The sequence below is a fragment of the Hemitrygon akajei genome, chromosome 6, assembly GCF_048418815.1.
Source record: "Hemitrygon akajei chromosome 6, sHemAka1.3, whole genome shotgun sequence".
Classification (NCBI taxonomy): domain Eukaryota; kingdom Metazoa; phylum Chordata; class Chondrichthyes; order Myliobatiformes; family Dasyatidae; genus Hemitrygon; species Hemitrygon akajei.
Genome location: NC_133129.1, coordinates 67,488,397 through 67,503,933, shown reverse-complemented (window position 1 = coordinate 67,503,933; position 15,537 = coordinate 67,488,397). Strand labels below are relative to the sequence as shown.

At 41.5% G+C, this 15,537-nt stretch overlaps 1 protein-coding gene across 1 annotated transcript; it reads left to right on the top strand.

Annotated features, from left to right (window-relative positions):
• The first annotated feature begins 567 nt into the window (after nucleotides 1-567).
• On the top strand, nucleotides 568-15,322 carry ndufb6 (NADH:ubiquinone oxidoreductase subunit B). The gene is made up of 4 exons (XM_073048576.1): nucleotides 568-845; nucleotides 7,790-7,882; nucleotides 12,807-12,851; nucleotides 15,135-15,322. The coding sequence occupies exons 1-4, from the start codon at nucleotides 663-665 to the stop codon at nucleotides 15,204-15,206; spliced, it is 393 nt and encodes a 130-aa protein (XP_072904677.1). The 5' UTR covers nucleotides 568-662; the 3' UTR covers nucleotides 15,207-15,322.
• Nucleotides 15,323-15,537: the final 215 nt, after the last annotated feature.

Genomic DNA, 15,537 nt, shown 5'->3' with positions numbered 1-15,537 from the left:
TATGTTTCTATGTCTATTTTCTCTCTGTCACCATCAGGTAAGAGGTACAGAAACCTGAAGGCACACACTCAGCGATTCAGGAACAGCTTCTTCCCCTCTGCCATCACATTCCTAAATGGACATTGAATCTTTGGACACTACCTCATTTTTTTAAATATACATCATTTCTGTCTTTGCACGTTTTTTAAAACCAATTCAATATATGTAATGATTTACTTGTTTATTAATTACTATTTTAGTTTATTTATTATTTTTCTCTTCTGGAGTATGTATTGCATTGAACTGCTGCTGCTGTTAACAAATTTCACGTCATTTGCCGGTGATAATAAACCTGATTCTGATACCGTTCTCAATCACGGCTTCACCTATCACCTTCTAGCTAACCTCCTTCCCCTTCGACATTCTGACATCTTCCCCTTTCCACTTCAGTCCTGAAGAAGGGCCTGGTTGTTTATTCATTTTCACAGATGCTGCCTGACCTGCTGAGCTGCTCCAGCATTTTGCGTGAAGGCGGAGAGCGCGCTGTTTTCCTCCTGGTCGCCAGGGGGCAGCGGGGTGCCCGAGCCGTGCCGTGACATCATCAGCAGGCGCCCACGGTGAGTGGTCGCGCTGTCCCGGTGACCTCGGTGTGTTCGCTGCTGCGGTTTCGGGAAGTGGCGAAGATGCCGCTGGGTTACACGCCGGACGAGAAGGCGCGATACGAGCAGCTGGTGAAGTTGCGGCGCCAATGGCTAAAGGATCAGGAGCTGAGCCCCCGGGAACCCGTCCTTCCCCACGACAGCAAAGGGCCTGTGGCCAGGTTCTGGGAGAGTTTCCTGCAGCCGCGTAGTCTCTGGCGGATTTATGTGAGTGTCCGATGGTAACGGGGGTGGGGAGCAGGTCCCGTCACTCTGAACTGACAGACAACTAGCCACTTGCATCCCATAAATCGCGACCTCTTCCCCCCCCCCCATCTATTCTCGGATTGCACTGATACCCCCATCCACGCTCAAACTGTGTTGCGCCCCCTCCCCGAACTGCACCTCAACACCCCCGAGTCTGCATTGCGACTTCTAACTGTTTATGTCTTTTATATAAAGTTGACCCAGGGGTGACCGGGCTCAAGTATCTTTAATTCTCTTCCTGGCCCAGGTGGATGAATGTTCAAAGAATGTACATTCGGCTCACTTAACCAAATGTCAAAACTTACTTTCTTTGCACATTTGATCTGGTGACTACTTTATAAGTAGATAAGTCAGCGGCATGAATAGAACCTTGGAACCTACTCAGACATTGAACAAGATCTTTGCTGATCTTCCAGTTTCCATACCCCTTGTTACACTTTACCTCAAGAATCTGTCATCAAGGAAATGTGACTCACTGCCACCATTTTAGATGCAGCTCAGTGGCTTCACCATCCTCTGCAAAGGGGGTCAGCTCCTTTTAAAAGGTAGAGGAAGTGGAGTATGCTTTATGGTTAACTCATTGTGGTGCACGGATGTGGCTATCCTGCTCACCCAATCTGGAACGCTTAGAAGTCAAATATCATCCTTTTATCTGCTGAGGGAATTTTCCACCATCGTCCTGACATGTTCCAGCTCAGACAGGCTCTGGAAGAGCTTTGCACTGTAGTCAGTAGTTGTGAAATAGTGCATCCTGATGCCTTACCTTTCATTACAAGGGATTTCAACCAACCCAGCTTGAAGAAGTCCCTAAACAACTTCCACCAACATTTCACCTGTGGAACCAAACACACCTGACCACTGTTACTATCACTGTCAAGAACACTTAACCGAGCCATCCCACGCCCACACTTTGGGAAGTCCGATCACTTGATTGTACTTGTACTCCCAGCTTACAGGCAGAGACTAAAGATCACAGCACCAGAATGAGGACCAGGAAGGTATGGTCCGGAGAGGTTTACTGTATTGCTTTCAGTGGGTGGAGTGGGCAGCATTCAGGGATTCATTTTAGAAATTGAGTGAATGCGCCACAGTTGTCACTGACTTCATCCAGATCTGCATGGATGAGTGTGTGCCTTTGACATACCGGACATGCCGAAACAAAATCCGTGGAAGAACCAGGAGATTCGTAGTCTGCTGAGGGCTAGATCTGTGTTATTTCAAGACCAGTGATCCAGAGTTATACAAGAAGTCCAAGTACAACCTATGGAAGGCTATTTTAAGAGCAAAGAAACAATTCTGATTGAGGTTGGAGATAGAATTGGTTGCACATCTGCTCTGGCAGGGTTTTCAGGCCATTACTTCCCACAGAGCGAAACCTAACATCATGAATGGCTGTGATGCTTCACTCCCACATGAGTTCAATGCCTCTCACACTTTGAAAGAGAGATTAGAACTACATCTGTGGGAATTTCTGCAGCATCTGGTGACCCTATGATCTCTGTCTCAGGGGCAGACATCACAACATCTTTCAGTAATCACAAGGCGTCAGGTCCTGATGCTGTACCTTGTAGTCTCTAAAAGCCCATGCCATTCAACTGGCAGGAGTGTCCAAGGACATTTTCAATCTCTCCCTGTTGCAGTCAGAGGTTCCCACCTGCTTTAAAAGGATGACAACCATACCAGTGCCCAGGGAGAGCAGGGTGAGCTGCCTCAACAGCCATCACCCAGTGGCACTCACATCTACTGTGATGAAGTGCTCTGAGAAATTGGTCACGGCTAGAATCAACTCCTGACATATCAAGGACCTGAATCCACTGCAAATTGCCTATCATCACAAAGAATCTACAGTGGATGCAATCTCACTGGCTCTCCGCTCGGCATTGAATCGCTTGGACAACAGTGGTACCTGCATCGGGCTGCTGTTTATTGATTACAGCTCAGCATTCAACACAATCATACCATCAATTCTAATCAACAAGCTCCAAAACCTCGGCCTCTGTACCTTCCTCTGGAACTGGATCCTTGAATTCTTCAGTGGGAGACCACCGTCTTTGAGGATCGGAAATAATATCTCCTCCCTGCCTACAATCAACACTGATACATTTCAAGAAGGTATGCTTAACACTCCTCTGTACTCGCTGTACACCGGATAACTGTGTGGTCAGCACAGCTCAAACACTATAAATTTGCCGACAACACAACTGTTGTTAACCGAGTTTCAAATGGTGATGAGGAGGTGTACAGGAGCGAGGTAGATCAGCTGGTTGAGTGGTGTCACAGCAACAACCTTTCACTCAATGTCATTAAGACCAAGGAATTGATTGTGGACTTCAGGAAGGGGAAGTGAAGTGAACACACACCAGTCCTCATCGAGGGGTCAGCAGCGAAAAGGATGAACAGTTTCAAGTTCCTGAATGTCAATGTTTCTGAAGATTTGTCTGGGGCCCAACATATTAATGCAATTACAAAGAAAGCTTGACAGCGGCTATATTTCATTAGAGTTTGAGGAGACTTGGAACGTCATCAAAGACACTTGCAAGTTTCTACAGATGTACTGTGAAGAGCATTCTAACTGGTTACATCACAGTGTGGTATGGAGGGGCCTCTGTACAGCGTTGGAGAAAGTTGTAAACACAGACAGCTCCTTCATGGGCATTCCCTAGATCCAGGACACCTTCAAAAGGCGATGCCTCAAAAAAGTGGCATCCATCACTAAGGACCCCCCATCACCCAGGACATGTCCTCTTCTCCTTGCTACCATCAAGCAGGAGGTACCAGAGCCTTAAGACACACACTGAACATATCAGAAACTGCTTCTTCCCCTCTGCCATCAGATTTCTGAATGGACTTTTCCACCGAGGTTGGGTGAGACTAGAACCAAAGGGCATGGTTAAAGGTGAAAGGTGAAATGTTTAAGGGGAAAATGATACTTTTTCCACTCAGAAGGTGGTGGATGCAGGTTTGATGTCAGCATTTAAGAGAAATTTGGATAATTAGATGGATAGGAAGGGTATACAGGTTTCCTCCGCTATTCGAAAGTAGAGCGTTCCTATGAAACCGTTCAAAAGCCGAAATGGTGTATATCGAAGAAGCAATTACCATTAATTTGTATGGAAAATTTTTTGAGCATTCCCAGACCCAAAAAATAACCTACCAAATCAAATAACACACAAAATCTAAAATAATACTAACATATAGTAAAAGCAGGAATGATATGATAAATACACACCCTATATGAAGTAGAAATATTGTAGGTACGGTGTAGTTTCACTTATCAAACTCGGGAAGACAGCGAGCCAAAATCGATTTGGAGAAAAAAAATCGGCACCGACACGCATGTGCACATACACGCCTGTGCACGTACACACATACATACGTACATGCGTATGCACGTACACGCATGCGCAAACAACTGCCGGCACAAGGCTTCACAGTCATTGTAGTCTTTCCCGGGGTAAACATGTATAAAGCGGGAGTCTTTTATTCGTAAAAGCAAAAATCCTCTTTGGTTAGCGAAAACGGGTAACTAACGTAGGTCTTTCGTAACAGCGAGTTGATGTAAATCGAACATTCAAAAAACGGGGGCCACCTGTAGAGGGTTATTGTCTGGATGCAGGTCGATGGGTTTAGGCAGATTAATAATTCGACACAGATTAGATAAACCAAAGGGCGTGTTTCTGTGCTGTAACGTTCTATGACTGTGCCCAGGGGACTAAGCAATTTCAATTTATTGGTGTATGTAGAAGGCTGAACTTATAATTTTTTAACACACCTCAGCGTAAGGGTAGTTTATGACTATATCACTAAATACTCTCAACGTAGCAGTGAGGGGCCACTTTCATGAACTTGAGTCCTTTGAGTGAAGGTACTCCCATGCTACTTTTGGATAGGATTTTCCATGCTGCAGACACAGAGATGATGAAGGAAGGGTGAAGGGTGCCTTGTAAAAGTATTCAACCCCTCCCAACCCTTTGTTCAAATAAATGACTATTAGAACCAGAGGTTAGATCAATTTAACTGACGGTTTTTATTTGTGAATTGCATGCTTTTTCACAGTAGAATCCAAAAAAGAAGGGAAAATTGTAAAGCTTGAAAAACTAAACATTCAAAAACTGGAATGTCAGCAGTTCAAGGTATTCACCCCCCTTTGCTCAGTACTTAGTTGAACCACCTCTCACAGCTATTGCAGCCAATAGTCTTTTTTTTATAAGTGTCTGTTAGCTTTGCAGAAATTCATGGAGCAAGATTTGCCTGTTCCTCCTTGCAAAATTGCTCAACCTGTGCCAGGTTAGATGGGGAGTGAGAGTGGACAGCAGTCTTGAGGTATAGACAGAGATGTTCTATTGGGTTAATGACTGGGTCACTCAAGGATATCAATTTTCTTCATTTGAAGCCACACCATGGTTGCTCTGGCAGTGTGCTTTTGGTCGTTGTCCTCCCCAATTTGGGCTATCTGGCAGAGCCTAGCAGGTTTTTATCCAGGATCTCTCTGTATTTATCTTCACATCAATCCTGACTGGACTTCCAGTCCCTGCTACCGAAAAGCATCTCAGAGCATGATGCTACCTCCACCATACTTTACAGTAGGGATGGTGTTACCTGGCTGATGCACAGTACTAGGTTTATAACACATGTACTGCTTAGTGTTGAGGACAAGAAGTTCCACTTTAGTCTCATCTGACCACAAGGCCTTCGTCCACACCTTTATAGTATCTTCTGTGTGACACACTGCAAAGTCATTATGGCCAAGGAAATGCTTTTTTTTGCAAGAGCTTCTTCCTTGCCACTTTTTCATAAATACCTTTTCTGCACAAGGCCTTAGATTGTGGAGCCATGAAACTCATCTCCAGTTGCAGCCACTGACTTCTGCAGCTCACCCAGAGTGACTGTTGACATCACAGTAGCTTCTCTTACAAGTGTTATTTTTCTCTGGTGACTAAGTTTAGAGGGACAGTCTGACCTACGCAGTATTCCTGTGGTTTCATGCTTTTTCTACTTTAACATGATGGACTGTACTGAGCTCTGAGATGTGGTCAGTGCCTTTGAGATGGTCTTTACCCTTCCCCAGATTTGTGCTTCTCTCTTATCATTTCCCTGACTTGCCTAGAATGCTCTTTTGTCTTCACTTTGGTTTGGTCTGTTGAAAATCTACCATACTGTTGGACCTTACAGAGAGGGGTTATGTATTCCTATGAATTCATTGAAAACAGGTGATACTCTAATTTTTGACGTCAAGTTGGACAGGTTGGTAAGGTGATGTTCAGTATTGCACCAGAGGAAAGTTAGCACAGAAATTACAGAAGCAATGGATACTTTTTCGGCCTCGCAATTTTGGTTTTTAATTTTTAGTAAATTGTTGACAGATTTTGGAATTTTTCTTTTGATTTGTCATGCACAATGTTTTGTTGATTAGCTCAAAAAATCTTGCTTCAATATATTTTAAACTTAGAAATGAGACAGTAAAATGTGAAAGTAGTTGTGGGGGCTGAATACTTTTTCAAGACAATGTGTATTTACAAGTTGGATAATGTACAGCTTGGAGGGGGTCATAGCAGTAGTTGTGTTCCAATGCACCAGATGCTCTTGTCCTCTTTAGAGATGATATTGCACATTGCGTTAGTAGTGGATATGGTATCAATGAAGCAGTCTGTTTAACCTGAATGATGTGAGTTTCTCTAGTATTGTAGAGTGTATGCAACCAGGCCGGTAGGGAGATTTCTATCATGACTTTGAATTGTAGGGGGTAGAAGAGCTTTGTGGGTGTCAGGAGGTGTTTCACTTATCATAGCATCTGAACTCGTGTAGTCACAATGTTTATGTGGCTGGTCTAACTGAGCTTCTTGCTGATCAATATGTTGATCTAGAAGAACTCTAGTGGTGATGCCATCCAGTGTCAAGATGGTTTGTTAGATACATTCATATTGGGCAAGGTGATTGCCTGGCACTAATGTGAAAACAGTGTCACTTGCTATTTATCAGCCTGTGTCTGAATATCATTAAGGTCTTGCTGCATACAGGTATGACCTCCTTTGTTTGCCAAAGGATTACAAGTAGAATTTCACATCAGCAAGTATCTCGATCTCACCTAACTGGCTCGGGGCTTGGAGCACCCGGGTTAGGTAGACGGTCATCGAAACTCTTCTGCAACGACTCCTCTCCAAATCGCTCACTCCGTCTCCGGCAGCAATGCCAACTCTGTCTGCTACCCCGGCTGGAACCCGTTGCGCCTCACAATGCCCCAGCACTGCTCATGCACTGAACCAGCCTCATCTCCGCCTGCCTCCTCACTGTCTGTGGTGATAATTCCCCACAATTTGCTTCATAAAGGGTGTTAGAGGTAATATTTTTAGTTGAACCTCTTGCCTTCCGAACTACCAGTAAGCTGTCAAACATCTTCGGTAGTGCCAAATTAAAGCAGAATATGGATAAACATTAAAATACTTGCAATTCTACAGTAAATCAGTTTCAGTGCTGCCCTGTTTCAATGGGGATTAAATGACCAACTCAAGGATGATCTGGTGACCAGGGCTCCAGTAGAGGATTCAGAGGAGCTCATGGATACGGCTATTAGAACAGTTTCAGTGTGAAAGGCACCATAAAACAGAAAGACTGATTGCTGAGAAAGTCTAGGATTTTCAGATCAATATCATACTGGAAAAAATTCCCTTCTTTATCTACATCATTCACCTATTAAGCCAAGTGAGGCATAAACCAAGAGAATGCACTGTGTCTCATGGATGGATTTGATTGTTAAATTGCTGAAACATTATGTCCAATGTACTGTGTAGGTTCCAGTCAGGTTCTGGAATGGCATCTTTCAATGGTGGTTTTGAATGAAATCTTTCTGAATTCTTCTATACCCCTCATCTTTGTGTATGCTTACATACTATTCTTCTGTGTTTCAGACTTACAAGGCATGCAATGCAGGTTGGTGGACTCTGAGTCGATTACTGATTCCTGCTTGGGTTGTTCATTATTACATAAAGTACCATGTTAATGTAAGTACCAATATAAAGGGCTGCTATGCAGACTTTTTAATTATTAGCAAATTTCAAAGCACATTTATTATCAAAGAATGTATAAATTATACACCTTGAGATTTGCTGGCTTATAGGCAGCTACAGAGCAAGAATCCCAAATAACTCAATTTTAAAAAAGACCAAAAATACACTGTGCAGAGAAAGAAGGGGAGAAACACAAATCACATTAACAATAGAAGTGAGCCAACAGCATTCCGAACCAAACTGAACCTCAGACCTGCTCCTGGAGCAGCTGGGAGTAGGCACAAGCCTTGGTCTCAGTTCATCGCACCAGCGGGGCAAAAACGAACAGCAGCCAGATCAGTTCACAGTCTCGGTGCCGTGGAAAAAGAATGAATGTTTGCAGGAGAGCAAGCGAAATCAGCTCGACCCTCACCTCCGTTCCCGACACTTGGGCTTCTAGTCTATCTGTGCTGTCGTTTAAATTGTCCAAGCTCCGGGTAGTGCACCACGGTATGCTTGCGAAGCCATCTCGATCTCACCTAACTGGCTCGGGGCTTGGAGCACCCGGGTTAGGTAGACGGTCATCAAAACTCTTCTGCAATGACTGCTCTCCAAATCGCTCACTCCGTCTCCGGCAGCAATGCCAACTCTGTCTGCTACCCCGGCTGGAACCCGTTGCGCCTCACAATGCCCCAGCACTGCTCATGCACTGAACCAGCCTCATCTCCGCCTGCCTCCTCACTGTCTGTGGTGATAATTCCCCACAATTTGCTTCATAAAGGGTGTTAGAGGTAATATTTTTAGTTGAACCTCTTGCCTTCCGAACTACCAGTAAGCTGTCAAACATCTTCGGTAGTGCCAAATTAAAGCAGAATATGGATAAACATTAAAATACTTGCAATTCTACAGTGCAGTAGTTACCAAACTTTTTTTTGGATTACCACCCCCTTGGCTCCCAGACAACATCTCCAGTGTCTCTCCCCACACCAACTCTTTCCAGCCATTACATACAAACTATAAAGAATTCTAATTTACAATGCACAATGGAAGAAGAGTTACAAATTCAAAGCAGTGGAAATAAATGGCAAAATTTACTCATCTATTTAAAGCTACTGATAAAATTATTGAATTACAGTAAAAGCAATTTTCATCAACAGTTTTAAGGTTGATTTATACTTGTGCGTCGCATCTATGCCGTAGGTAACGTGTACGATATGCCGTAGGGTGATGTGCACCTCCCCAAAAAAGTAACTCACGCGTCGCGGCGACGCAAATCGCAACAACTGTGATTGGTCCACTTGGTAGCAATGCATTTCCTCCTATGCATTTCCGGTTGCTGCTTCGCCGCCATGTCTGTAGGCTGTGCGTACACCGATGCGAAATAGATTAACCAAATCGTCAAATCTACCTGCCAACATGTGAAAATGTTTGAAATGCATTTCCTCGTCCATGTCTCTCACAAAGAAACTCAACACAGTGGCATAGAAACCCCACCGCCAATTAGCGTTTTGGCGCACACTAACCCATGCTCGCTATGGCGTAGAGCTACGCAGAAGTGAAAATCAGGCTTACGGCGTAGGCTGCGGCATAGCCCGTATGCACAAGTGTACATCAGCCTTTAGAGCATACATTAGTGGTCCAACTATTCAGTACTTCATTGCTTTTTCACTTTTCAATGAAATGGTAGGGCTTTGCGCAGTGATATCAGGCTGAATGTCACTCATGGAGCCTCATCCCCACATATAGTAATTTTGTTGCTTTGTCTGTTTTGTTGCTTTAAAAGAAGTTGGACAACTGCACTGAAACCATGTTCCATTAAATATGTTGAAAAGGCAATAAAGAACATCTTGAAAATGTTCAGTGATTTCTTTCTGCAGCCAAAAGTCTTGATATGATTTTTTTGAACCTCTGCTTTAGTCATTTTGCATTGAGATCAATTCTTCCTCCATCCTTCCTGTTAATTCCTTATTACAAGTGTTCAGGAATGGATTTATTACCCAATCTGGAATTTGGATTGAGTAAATATCCAGGAATCTCTTTATCATGTCTTTCTGCAGCTCACCCAGGTGGGCACAGTATACTTGAAGAACCTCATCTGGTATTCTTTCTTTGTCTTCCAACTCAGAGAGGCTCAAAAATTGGAAAAGGTCACAACAGCCAATGTTGCACTTAAATAGGATTAACTTACATGTGGATATGACTGATTTGACCTTGATAAGATTCACATAATTTCTTGCAATTGAAGGTTATTTCATTAGACTTTGTGAACAATTCTGACAAATAAGTAATATCATGCCTAATATTTTTGAGTTGATTACTGAATGAAGCATTCAAGTCTTCAAAGATTTATCACAGTTTCAAAAGGCATACAAAAGTGTCTTAGGCAGTTTCCTTTTAAGAGCCAGCTGGCTTCTTTGTGCAAGAGCAAGTGTTCAAACTTGCTCCCTCAATTACCCTCAATACAAAGTTCTCAAAATAATTAAGAATTGAGAACATGATTTTATTTACTGCTGTGATTATGGTATTTAATGTTTTGTCAGCCGATCACTTAGGTTTTTTACAAGATGTTGTCTGTCACTTACACAGTGAATCGTAAACATGTTAGGTACAGCTTTTTCCAAAAAAAAAACACTAATAATCCACACGGTGGTATCCTGTCATTGATGGTGCCCATCTGTTGCAGGACTAAGAATGTTGGTGGGCAGAATGCACTTATCTTTGAAAAATTGTTCAACGACCTGAAATATTGACTCCCCTTTCATGTCTATTTCTAGTCCCCTTGCAAATAACAACTCTTGAACCATTTAGCAATGATTAAAGAAATGTTGTATGAAGCACACAAACCATCACTGCTTCATTGTGAAGTGCTGACAAACATGCTTTGAAGAGTTTTATGTTTCTGAAAGTTTTCACAAAGTGACTGAAAGTAAGCTGAGTTCTGGTTTGCCTTATTGGAGTGTATTCTCCTCAAATGTTCAAGGAGCCTGGCTGGTTTCATTGCCTCATTTGGGGAAGATAAATGTTTTCACAGAATACTCATTGGCTGCTGTCAGTTGTTTGATGCTGGTATAAATCCATATTTCAGATATTCCACACTATACTGTCTACACTTTATTTGTTTGATCTTGCTCTGCTATTTTTGTTATGGATAAATGACCGCAGTCATTCACTTACTGTTTTAAGTCCAACCTCAAGTGCTGCGATTAATACAAGAGAAAGTTATGATGTCATCATAACTCAGGTAAAACCAGACTGTCTACCTGAAGGCACATAAAGTGGGGCAGTAATATCTCGGTTGGGTTGTGGGATAGAGAAATGCGGTCAAGACCATTTGAAGGGGCAGATTCTGAACCTTATCCCATTGAATGCCATATCCTAATTCGCAGGAATTGTATTACTCTGTGATTAGAGTATGAGAATCATACTACCTAACACTGTACTATAGTCGTGAATGGCAGTAATGTGTGGTCAGGGCCCGGAAATGACACGATTTCTTCAATCCATGATACACCAAATACAGAAGTGTCACACTGCTTTTCAACAACTATAATGCACTTCGAGCAAAGTCTAAAAGAATGGTGAGTTAGCAAGAGATGTGATTATGTAATCATTGTAATTAATTATGAGGCACTGAGGATCAAATGCTTATAACAACCCTGTAATCCATCAGCTGCTCTCCTTGCTACTGAATGCCCCCAAGGTGGTGATAGTACCCACTTTGGGAACCACTGCTCTAGCATTTGTCGGGAATTCCCAAAATGCTTTGTACCAAATAAAGTTCTTGTTAAATGGTTGTAATGTTGGAAATGCAGCTGCCAATTTATGCACAGCAAGATCTTACAAATAAAGAAATATCAAAAGTTAATTTAACTTGAAAATAAAGTGATATCAAGTTGTTATTTATTTAATTGTTGTCTGTGGTGTAGATAATGACACAAAAATAGTAGGGGTTTCTCCTCAGCTGTTCTAAGGTCCAAATGGAGCAAAGTTAGAAAACTTATACACATATGGGCTAGTAGTTCAGAACTGACTGGATAAAAACAGTTATAAAGGCCAACTCTTAACTGATATTTATGTTGAAGGGTTAGGTGGTGTATTCCTATTGTTGTGGCAGTGTGTTGCTGCAGTCTGCATTGAGGTCCTCCCTATTCTAGTCGCTAAAATGGACTTTATTCCCTTCATATACAAACAAAGGACCTCTAACTTTGATCTGGCATAGACAATAGGTTACTCTGAAAATTAACATCTGAATCCATATCAACCCAGATTAACATCTGATACACTGGGAATCTGTAACCATGTGAACTGTGAAGATAGGAATTACTGTGATAAAGAATTACAAGTGGTCCTTGTACTCTTCATCTAGTCTCACAAGAAAGACAAGTCAGGACATATAAAAGTGTTGGGTATGAAAAGGCCAGCTGGTCATCAAGTACGCCCCACAACATCATAGTCAAACATCCATAATACAGCCTCTTTCCCATTTTCCACTTACTCTTGCATCCATCTAATTTCTTGTGAGAAAGACAAAAATGCAAAGGAAACATACAGTACCAGAACCAGTAAGAGAAAGGAATGCACAAGAAAATTCTTTTCAATGAATTTTATATTCTTCCTATTGGTATTCAAAAGCAGTCTTAAGAAACTTCTCTGAACAACCAAAAAAAAGTGACTGGGGTTTTTGCTGCCAAGACCCTAACATCTCTTAACCTTGTGCCTCTTTCATTTTTAGGGGGATCCTTTAAACCCTACTTCTTTGGCTATGCTTTAAGTCACTCTCCTAATATCCCCTTGTGGGTCCTTGATGTTCATTACTGAATTATCTTGAAACATTTGAATTGTTGAGTTATACTTGATGCTTGTTTTTTTAATGTTTGCATTTAATTTGATTTCTCAGAGCCAAAATGTTATCTTTCTTAAATCTGTTTTTATTTCACAGGCCAAACCATATGGTATTGTAAATGTGAAGCCCAGGATTTTTCCAGTAAGTTACACTAGTGGATTGAGTTAACAAATTCAATTGTGCATCTTCTCTGAAATTACACAAATTTAACTTCAGCTGTGAAATGGTAACTTGATGCAAAGGAGAGATGGAAAGTCAGGCAGTGGAAATCCAAAATGGAATCTGTGAAATCACAGATAGAAAAATACAGAGATAATGAGAAATGAAATACCAGAAAAGAAATTCTTTTCTAGTCATAGCATATCAATGGCTAAGGAGTACATCTTTTCACAGCCTGAGCTTGTTAACATAAGGCAAGCAAGGCCTGAGCCACTTTGTGAAGCTGAATGCCACCTTATAGCAATGTGCAGATCACACTCTCCCATCACATTTCAAGAACTGGAATGATTAGAAAAAACAGCAGCTCTCCAAGGAATGTCCTATCAGATATTTGCAACTGGAGATGTGTCTGATTCATTCTTGCTTGTTTGCAAGGTTCTTCCCACACAGTGGTTATGTGAGTCATGGGGCCTCTGGATGTGACGGTGTCTGATGAAGTAATTGATAAGAATGATTATGGTATTTACATGTGCCAAACATTCTGTGGACATATTACCTAATTTGTACAAGGTAAGCTAGGGTAATTTTTGTGAATAGAATTTTACTTGGGGTACCTTCATTAGAGAAGTTGAACAAGTGTGCTGAAAAAGACAGTGGAAGTGGAAGGGAATCAGAAGTCCATACAAAAAAAAATCTGGCTCAAATAATACTGCATTACATCAAGAAAACTAGGTTGTGCTACCTGGAGAGGCTAGACAGTTTAGACCTTTGACTAGGACTGGTCATATAAAATTCCTTTTCTGAGGACTGTGAATCTTTGTTCCAAAGGGTGGTGGAGAAAAGATTATCAGAAATATTAAAGGTGAATCGAAGAATTGAGGATTAACAGCTCTGATCTCTGTATCTCTATTGAGAGACAGACAAGATCAGGACTTGAGATGAGCCCTGATCTCTGTCTCTGCCTCTCTTTGCCACCCCCCCGCCCCTCTATGGTGCCCCTCTAGGGTTCATCTATGGTGTGCCATTTTCCCATAACCCTCATTTCTTCAATTCAGATTTGTAGAGAGATACAGCACGGAATAGGCTCTTCCAGCCCGTTGAGCCATGCCGCCCAGCAATCGCTGATTTAGTCCTCTCCTAACCACATGACAATTTACAATAACCAATTAACCTACCAACCGGTATGTCTTTGGACTGTGGAAGGAAACCAAAGCACCAGGAGGAAACTCACGTGGTCACAGGGAGAACATACAAACTCCTTACAGACAGCAGCAGGAATTGAACTGGGTTCCTTGTACTGTAAAGTTTGTGCAAACCACTACACTACCATGAATGGTGAGACAAGTTTGATTGGTCTGGTGATGCTCCAATTCTCTTGATTAGAAATCAGACACCCAACACTTGTGTTCTAAGTAGGCCATTATATTCTGAGCACACTCTTGGGAAAGATACATATATCTTGGAGTATGCAGTGTCGATCTATCAGAATGAAACCTGGATTCCAAAAAATTAAATTAAATTACCGGTATAAAAAGAAGTGGCAAGGACCAAGATTATATTCCCTAGATCAAGTAGTGAATTTATAAAAAATTTCTTATATTGATGGGGTCTGATATGACTGATGTCTGAAACTATTTCTGACATTGACTGACTCTAAAATCAGGGAATAATATCTGAAGATTAGAGGCACATATTTCAGGGTATTTTCCTGAATATGCTTGAAAAATGTACTTGTATTTTGGAATTTAAACCTATTTCCTGTGGGAAAAAATACAGTTTTTAATTTACTTTAAGTATACTGTAGTGTGGATGAGAAACAATGTCAAATAATGCACTTTGCTGTTATGTTAACCATGTAAATTATATATTTTGTTGCAATGAAAATAAGTGAAAATCAAACTAAGGGTATAAGCTTTTGAGTTGTGATTACAGAGTGACAGAAATGTTAGATCAGAAACCAAAGGTTGAAAATGCTCAACAACTGAGCATATTTCTATTAAGAATAACATACACTGCGCTTTCATGCACAGTGGGGATTAAATGAGCTAAATATTACAGCTGCATTGAAAGATCTATGCTTATGTTATCTCTACAGAAGCAATATGTAGATTGGATGAACATTGCATTATGAAACGTTGTTTAATTAAGTGGTGCTGAATTTCATAAGAGTGACTTGCAGCCTCTGTTATAAAGCCTATGTAGCATTAGTGACTGACAATGAATCATTTCTTCACTGAGGTTAAATCAATTGGTTTGTTCCTTCAGGGTGACACAGTTTTGGAAACTGGGGAAGTGATTCCACCACTCGTCGAAGATGAGCATCCAAAGCACCATTAAAGGGTTATATTGGCATCTGATGTAAATGGTATATGATTAACTTCAAATGAAAGACACAAATGCAGCTGTTCCTTTTTGAATGACTTATTTATCATTAAAATACTGATTTACCAGTATTCGGAACCCAATCACTCGTTTCTTAACTTCACCCTGTGAGTTTACTGCTGTCATCTGCATCCCTGACTTTAAATGGCTCAATTACAGGCAAACATACCTTCAACTTAAACTCAAGATCTAGAAAAATATCTAAAATAAAATTGATTAAATGCAGTGAAGCAATTTACTGTGGCAGGGGACCTAGTGTGTAAAGGAAAAAAAACTTGAGACTTGG